We start from the raw sequence: 8395 nt of genomic DNA on the forward strand, positions 1-8395 counted from the left end.
TTAAGCTCGACCTCTGTGGAACTCTTTTAAGTCTTTTAAGATGTTTTAGTTTGTTTAACACTCGCAGTAACTCTAGAAATATTAAACTTTAGAATGCTGGGACTCAGTGAAAGAGTTAAGTGAATTTCTCGGGATTACACATTTGCTGGAAAGATCAAGATTCGAACCATAATCCTATATTGTGTATTATAGGTAATCAAAAAGTTTTATTTTTTAGAATTCCATTGAATTTTAAAATAAGCTTTGATCCTCCAATTAAATTCCTTTGTCTTCTTTTTATTGGTGTATGCTATTATTTTGCTTTGTTTTGCTGATTTTCAGCTTTTGTTTACTTTAGATGTTGCTGACAAGAATTTCCTTGATCCACTTTCATCCTTCAACCTGAAGAAGGAATTAAACCAGACTAGTCTATTCATTGCCATTCAGTTATGTGTGCATCCCCAAGAGCCTGCGGTTTTCGTGAAAGGAATGCTCTCCACATTGTAGATGAAGTACACTTAATCAGAAAGAATGCGTATAATGTTGGAGAACAGAGGAATTCTTGGCATATCTATCTCATCTAGAAAATGATGTGAGATTATAGTAGCAATACTCAAAACAGTGTGATAAAGGGAGAAATAGAGTAAACAAATTATTAAAGTACGTGTTGTACAATCTGAAATTGTATTATCTGTCTTAACTAATCTAAGGTAATGGATATATCTGATATAAATATGGTGGAAAGAAGTTTTCAATTAATAGTTCCTGGATGATTAGCAAACTAAGAAGATATTGATGTAAAATATGAGGTGAAATGTAAGCAGGGTCCTACTAAGCCCAAGCTGGAGAGCAACAAATCCAAATGTTGACTGTGGTATGTAAGGAAAGGATGTGATACCTCTCCACATTTGGAGGCCTCCCTGAGCCCTCAGCAATTCACACACCTGCTGGTGAACTATCTCAATGAAAAGATTGTGCTGATTATAGAAATTTCTCTCAAGTTGTACCAAATGGATAAAGTTGAATAAATAAAATGTCGCTAGCTCTCAGGTAACAATGACACTATTCATTCACGTTCCTTAGCTTGTATCAGACTTCTCTCTCTTGCTTCCTATGCAGAGGTTTTAGTATGGAGTGAAAGAGATGTCAAGATCATTATTCCACGAGACGATGAGAATACACTACTAGTTAATAATAGTTAGAGTCAGATATTAGGAATGAATCTGGGAAACTAAAATGGTACTATTGAGAGTTGTTTAATTAATGTTTGATGAGATTTTCCTGCTTACCATTGAGTTCTATTCCCAGATCGTCAGCTCTACCTGCCCCCTGAGTTTCATAGCATGTGGAAGAGATGATTCATAGGGAGGGGGGTCTGCAGAGTAGGATGTAGAGAGGGAACACATTTTCTCTGCCTTTTAACTGCCCGAACTCAAAGAGTCCATGCCCTGCCTGAAGGTGGACACTTGGAGACTCTTTGTCTTTGTAATAGACAAGGGGTTAGGAAACATTTTAATGACTGCAATTGAATCTACTGTTGCCAAGAAGTATCCTCGTTTGTAGCATGAAGGGACATCCCCAGACAGTGGCAAGATTTCTGCCTAGAGCAGCAGCCAGCACTCTAGTCTTGGTCATGCCTTTGTCCCACCAGGGGGCTGTGTTCCCTGAGAGAAGTTGCCTTGGCCCACCCACAAGCTGGATCCTACTTTCAGTTTCCTTTTAGCTACAGCTACTATTACATCGTGCTCCAGGGACATTAAGGAAAGCCTCTCCTGCAGATGTTTCTGCAAAACCTAGAAATTTTATTTAACTTTAGCTTTCTACTCATGATGTTCTTCTTTTTCAAAAATCTTAAGCTGAAACCACAACAGAACAGAAAGCAGTTAGTCACGTGAATGGGCAGAGAGGTAAAGAGAGAGAGTGCATGACCCTGTGGGGCTTTCTGCCTTGGAGAGGAAGGAAACTACTGTGATATGGAAATATATCCTGGCTTGCTGGGAGGGAAGGAAAGAAGGAGTGTGCCAGGGGCTAGAATATCTTTAAATATCATTCTTCTGCCCTTTCCCTGTCTCGGATGTTAATATAAGCCACCATTTCTTCACTGAAAAAAATAATACACTTCTTTGAATGAGGAATGACAGTTTTTGAGTCTTTCCTTGAATTCCTGACAGAATTCTGATTTTTTAGGCTTCCTCCTTTGGAGGTCAGTTAATGAAAAATAGGACATAGGGTCTAAGAATGCTATAAAAAGAGACAAATCACATTCTCATATTTACATGTTGGAAGAAATATAGGAAAATACCTATCATATTTAAAGTTCTTTCTCTATGGAAAATGTGGTGCTAAATGCCTTAAAATGCATGTGGTCATTTAATAGTGAGGAAAACTATATAAATATTTGAACCCTTTTTATGATGGGGAAACTGAGGTTTAGAAAGATGAAGTGGGTTGTTCAACATAACACATGTTCAAGCAGAATGAAATTTCAATGAAAAATACTATCTTGTGAGTTAGGGTAATTTTGTGAGTTTTCTATTCTGTATTTCTGCTATATATGTGAAATCTGCTTATACTCCTGAATTATGTACAACTCTCTCTTGTGCTATGGATTTCCATTGTTCATTTTATATTTTCAGCTGATTTTGAACAATTTCTTAACCTTAAGTGTTGATGAAGACATTACATGATCCAGCTTCCCATTTCAATTTTGAAGGAAGTCTGTCAGTATTTATAATAATTTGCTTATCTTAGCATAATAATTGATAATTTGCTTATCTTAGCATTCACATGCAATTGGCAATTCATAAAATTGAGAAAAATTGCTAAAGTCATATTAAAAACTACTTATCAAATTAGCTATACAGAAAAGAAGATATGTTATAAAGCTGCTATAGTAAATCAGTGTCACAATGATGTTAGTTAAGTAACTTCATTAATAAAGCAAGTAATTGCAGGAATCATTGCGCTGTCCGTAGTAATTAGATATTTTGATGAAGGATTGAAACGCTTATCTATTCCTGCCTGACAAATTGACAGAAATTGAGTGGCTTACTTATATACAAAGTAGTATTAGTAAGGCATGATAAATTATCATTGTAGGGAATTAAATAAGTCATGATTTAAAATAAATACAATTTTAAACACATCAGTATGATTTGCTAGTACATTGATTACACAAAATCACCCAGAAACTAATATACTGCCTAAAAAGGAAAACGGGTCACAAAAACCACACCCACATTCTTTTCCAGATCCCACACTATGTCCTTCTCCACTTCAGTGCCACTATCTTCTCTTATCTTATTTACAATTTCACTTTAATACAGTTTAATATAGTTTCTCCACCAAACCATTTAGGTCACAAATGCCTTCTATTTTCCTGATGTTGTTGAGAGTTTCAATCTTCATCTTCCGTGAGTCCACTGATGTTCTTCTAAGCACATTTATTTTCTTAAATGTACTCTTACCAGCTTTCCATCTTGCCTTTCTAATGTATGGGAGACCTACCTCTGTTTTCTTTGTAGCTCTTCTCTTAAAGGTTGTTGGGCCTGAGAATCAACTTTAAGTCTTCATCTCATTCTACACTGTCCCCCCCAACACACACACATACTACCTGCGTTTCTGGCTTTCTCTTACCACATACGGACCTCCAGCCATGGCATTCCTTGTAAATTGAAACATACATGTCCAACTGATAATGAACATTTGCACTTACATGTCTCCCAGTCAACTCTAGAGGATATCTACTTTCATCTTCATTTCTGGCATATTCCTCACCCTCGCTGCTGGTGAGAGAATGCATTTGTTTTTCTTTCTTCTCATCATAGCACTGAATATAACCGATAATATTTTAGTTATTGTTCTTAGGCATTTTCGCCAAAACTCAAACATACAAGATAGCATGAAATACATTCGTTATATTCTCCTTCGTATTCTGAGGACAACACACAACCTGGCGTAGAGAATGTCAATAGTTACTTATCACTTGCATATAATACAGTGAGTAAACAAATTGTGACATCCGTTCTTTAAATTCAGTTGCAACATCAGACTTTGCGTTTCTTTTTATAATAAACAAAAACAAGTATTTCACGATGGTAAATATTTAATAAACACAAAAATAACAAATTGACTTAATGAAAAGAACATATTCATGATGTCACCCGAGCGTAAAGATGCTCATACTATATGAACAAATCTAATAAATAAATAAATAAATAAATAAATATTTAAATAGAAAACTGGATACATTGGCATGACCATCTGTAGTGTTGAGCGTAATGTTGCTTAATATTCCTGAAAACTTTTAACAGATTGATTTAGTTCATGTCATGATTACAGCAGAAACAAAACAAAAGCGTCTCTGACATGGCAAAACATGAGGAAGTGTGACATTTAGTCAGTGAGCACAATCTGCATGTTGAACCGGTGTCAATCCTTACTCCTTGATCTTTCCTGAAAGTGCGTTGATAAGGAGTAGGATCTCATGACCTCTGCTCTGACAATCTCCCAGGCACAAGGGCTGTGTTTCTTCTCCTGCAGATAGAGGGTGATTCTCTGGAAGTATTTCCTCACAGCCAGTGTGGAGTCCTCATCCAGCAGGGGAGTCTCCTCCGTCCCCACCTCCTGCGTTTGACAGGCTTCCAGGTGGTTCAGCTGCTGATAGAGTCCAGTGCAGAATCTGCCAAGCAGGGTCTCATCCCAAGCTGCGGACGAGACCTCTGTGCAGAAGAGGTGGAAGGTCTGCCGGGTCACCTCATGGACGACAGCGATGGCTTGAGCCTCCTGGAACTGGTTGCCACCAAACGCCCCCTGGGGGAATCCAAAGTCTTCTCTGTCCTTGAGGCAGGAGAAAGGAGAGATTCTCCTCATTTGTCCCAGGAGCATCAATGCCCTCCTGTTGACCAGGCTGTGGGTCTGAGGCAGGTCACAGCCCAGAGAGCAGATGGAGTGGCAGCTGAGCACCACCACAGCCACCAGGAAAGAACAGGGCAGGGCCATTAGGGATCTTGCAGGTGATGCCTGCCTGGCTGCGCTGGTGACTCTGCCAAACTTGGCCTCTAGACTGTGAAGACCTTCCTTTCTGCATGTGTCATATATAGGGAACATGCGAGTTTTCAATTTCTGAATGTTTCCCTCACTTTCTACTTCTGCTTTCACTTTTCTTTATGCACTTTCTAAATGGGTTTAGAACACTGTTTCTCAACCATTTTATTTTTCATTATTGGTTCTTAACCACAGAGTTTTCGGGTGCTTTCCTAACTGAACCCTCCAAGAAAAGTTAACACAGAAGTATGGCATATATATTTATGTACTGTATTTATATCTGTGCTTTATATATAAAAAAGATTGTGTCAAGTTTACTCTTCTATTCAGTGAAGAATTGAAGTGAATAAATAAAAAAATTACAAGTTAAATCTAAAAGCCACTGACATTTAGTATAATTAAAATGTTAATAAATATCAAATTCAATTTTAAATAAAATTGAGTTTGACCTTAAAACTGAGTTTGCAGAGTGACTTTTAATGTAACATATTTACTACATAGAGATGTATCCAGTTGCATGTTCAAATAAAAATGTATATAACCCTATGAAATAATGCCAATGTATAGATATTTTTAAAAATCATTCAAAATTGGTCAATATTATTGAAAAATTAAATTATTTTCTTAACATTCATTTTAGGTAGGTACTTAATTTTTAATCTTGCTTCTTATCAGAGAGTAATTTTTAACTTCACTAGCCGCTAGATATTCATCTGGATATTGTCAACATTTTTTTCTGCTTAGACTTGACATAGTTAATGATGTGTTGACTAACTTCAGGAGAGCTAACTATTAAATATCAACTATCTGCACTGTATTCTCAAAACACACATCGCAGTGAGGCAAAAACATAAACAATGTCCACGATGCAACTCTTGAGTAATCAAAGGCCAACTCTCACAAGAGGGCTTTGAGATCAAGCAGACAATGGATGGAAGGAAAGTTTCCCAAGGAGCCATCAAGTCACCACAGGTTTGAAGCAATAATCTGGCATATGTTTGTGTATCTTCCCTGAGCTGAATGGCAATGCTTCTCATACGATACACAAGAAAACCAAAGAGAAAAATAAATACTAAGGAAGAAGATTCTGTTGGATAAGGCTGAGCTTTGGAGCACCACAAACCATTGAAATACCTAAGATTTGTTCACACTCATGAGAACTACTATTCGCACCTTTGGGAGCAATATTATCCCCAAAGAGAACTCAAGATTCACACAATATCATCCAGTTGAATCTTTCTTTGTATTTTTGTATTGAATTTCAAATTTTCTAAAAGACTTCCGAGTTTCCAATCAAGTTTATTCTGCTCAAACAAAAGGAAACCATCTTTGGAAACAATCGAACTGCATAAATATTAATTATTAAATATGCAAAGACTTGAGTTTTAGCTTTGATCCCAAAGTCTTTTTATTTTGTATGAGAAGTTATGTTGCCTCAGCCCTCCAGATTCCAGATTACAAGATCATCCTTGCTAAGTCAACTCTTTAGTCACTGGACTTTGTCAGATTCTCTGGGTCATGCTTGGCACCAGGCCCAGGGTGATCACTCATAAAGTAATTTTCACTGAAGCAGGTCCTCAGATTTTCACTTTCTACTAGAACGGATTCAGGAAAGACCAAGCTATTTTGCTTCATCATGGCCACACTTGCTTGGATTTTAACAGACCATGGCTAATATTTGCACTTTACTCATATAGGTGTCAATAATGCCTAGTTTCCTTATTGCTAAAACCACTCAAATTCTACTTCTTTTCAGGTACATATAGGCTCTGGGCATTTAAGTTGCAGAAATAGCAGCATAATGTTCAGCCTTTGCCTAGCACTATATTCAACTGACACTTATGACATCATCTTTAATTTACCTCTACTTTGTCATAATAGAAAAGTAATCAGCTGGTGTCACATAAGAGTCACCTATCTAAACTTAAAGTCTCGATTCACAAAGCTCACAACAACCAGGCAACTGACCACATTACATTCTGGTCCTTCTTTATAAGGGTAGCAGAAACCTAAGCTTCTTAGGAGACCCCTCACAAAGACTGATAAAGGATCATATGTATTCTGTTATTTCCATCCATCTCTGTGGACTACTGGACTCCATTTCTTGATTTTCAAAAATTTAGCATGTATAATTCGTATATTACTTTTGCTCAAAAAGCAAGAGTTTGGATTCTGAGTCCACAGTCTGAAACTTTTGCCTACAAATTGCTAATTCTTCTTTATTGTCTACGCACGGCTATATTCTCTCTTTGAGATGCCAGACATGTGAATTTTTGTGACCTGCTGCGGTCTGAATGTGTACATGCCCACCTAATTTATATGTTGAAGTCTCAAGCCCAAGTGATGGTGTCATGTGATGCGGTCCTTGTGAATGAATGAGGGTATGAGAGTGGAGCCACCTGAATAGAATTAGTGGCCTCATCAAGAAGGCCTGAGGTAGATGCATCACCTTCCTTCCATTTGAAGATACAGGAGAAGTCAGTAGTATGCAAACAGGAAGCTGGCACTCACCAGAACCCAACCTTGTTGACACCCTGATTTGAATTTCAGCCTCTAGGATGTGAGCAGGAAATGTCTGCTCCTTTCAAGCTACTCAGTCTATGCTATGTTGTTAATGGAGTTTGAATGGTCTAAGACATGACCTGACCTATTTTCTGCTTAGAGTACATCCCAGGAGTCTAGAAAATACCTAAGGAGAGAGAAATCCTTTTAACCAAATGTGTGTCCTAGGCATCTAGTCCAGTCCCTATCATCTCAGGAGCCAATTAATATTCATTAAGAGAATCATGAAAGTAATAGTAGGAGAAAGAATAATACCAACATCTACTAGATAGTTAGGAATTGAGAGGACAGTAAATCAGAGATACTTTGTAAACTCATCCTAATCCTACAAAGGAAGTTATGAATGACATTAATACTGTGTGAGATAGTATTTAAAAACATGGTTTGGTTGCAGAGATATTTTCAAATTTCTATTTTCTTTATTTAGACTATCAGGATGAGAATCATAGACCAGGTCGTAAATGGAAGACTCACTCTCCACTTTTAAATCAGTGATTCTCAAGTACTGCGAGGAACTACGTGATCAGGGTTTCCTTGTGTCCCTCAAGGTGTTTGGAGACCTCAGTCCCACACATGTGGTCGTTTACCAATTTTTTAGCCTGTGTCTTTGGGAACTAACCCAAATGCTTCTTTCAAAAGACCGATGATGCTGTGAACTCTAACTAATGACATCCACGTCATCTTCCGCAGGGTTTAATTTCTGGAAAAAGACTTTCAATTCTTGGTTTTGGGTTGAGGATAAAGTGTATGCAGCAAACACAGCGGGTTCTTTTTTTTTTTTTTCAACTTAAAGAGTATTGGAACAAAT

The 8395-nt window shown here is 37.4% G+C and overlaps 1 protein-coding gene across 1 annotated transcript; it reads right to left on the reverse strand.

Moving 5' to 3' along the window:
- Window positions 1–4267: 4267 nt before the first annotated feature.
- Window positions 4268–5017, reverse strand: LOC102893886 (interferon alpha-1). The gene has a single exon (XM_006908356.3). It carries the CDS (start codon window positions 4978–4980, stop codon window positions 4411–4413), a length of 570 nt encoding a protein of 189 aa, XP_006908418.1. The 5' UTR covers window positions 4981–5017; the 3' UTR covers window positions 4268–4410.
- Between the last annotated feature and the right edge of the window lie 3378 nt (window positions 5018–8395).

The sequence above is a fragment of the Pteropus alecto genome, unplaced genomic scaffold, assembly GCF_000325575.1.
Source record: "Pteropus alecto unplaced genomic scaffold, ASM32557v1 scaffold222, whole genome shotgun sequence".
NCBI classification, from domain to species: Eukaryota; Metazoa; Chordata; class Mammalia; order Chiroptera; family Pteropodidae; genus Pteropus; species Pteropus alecto.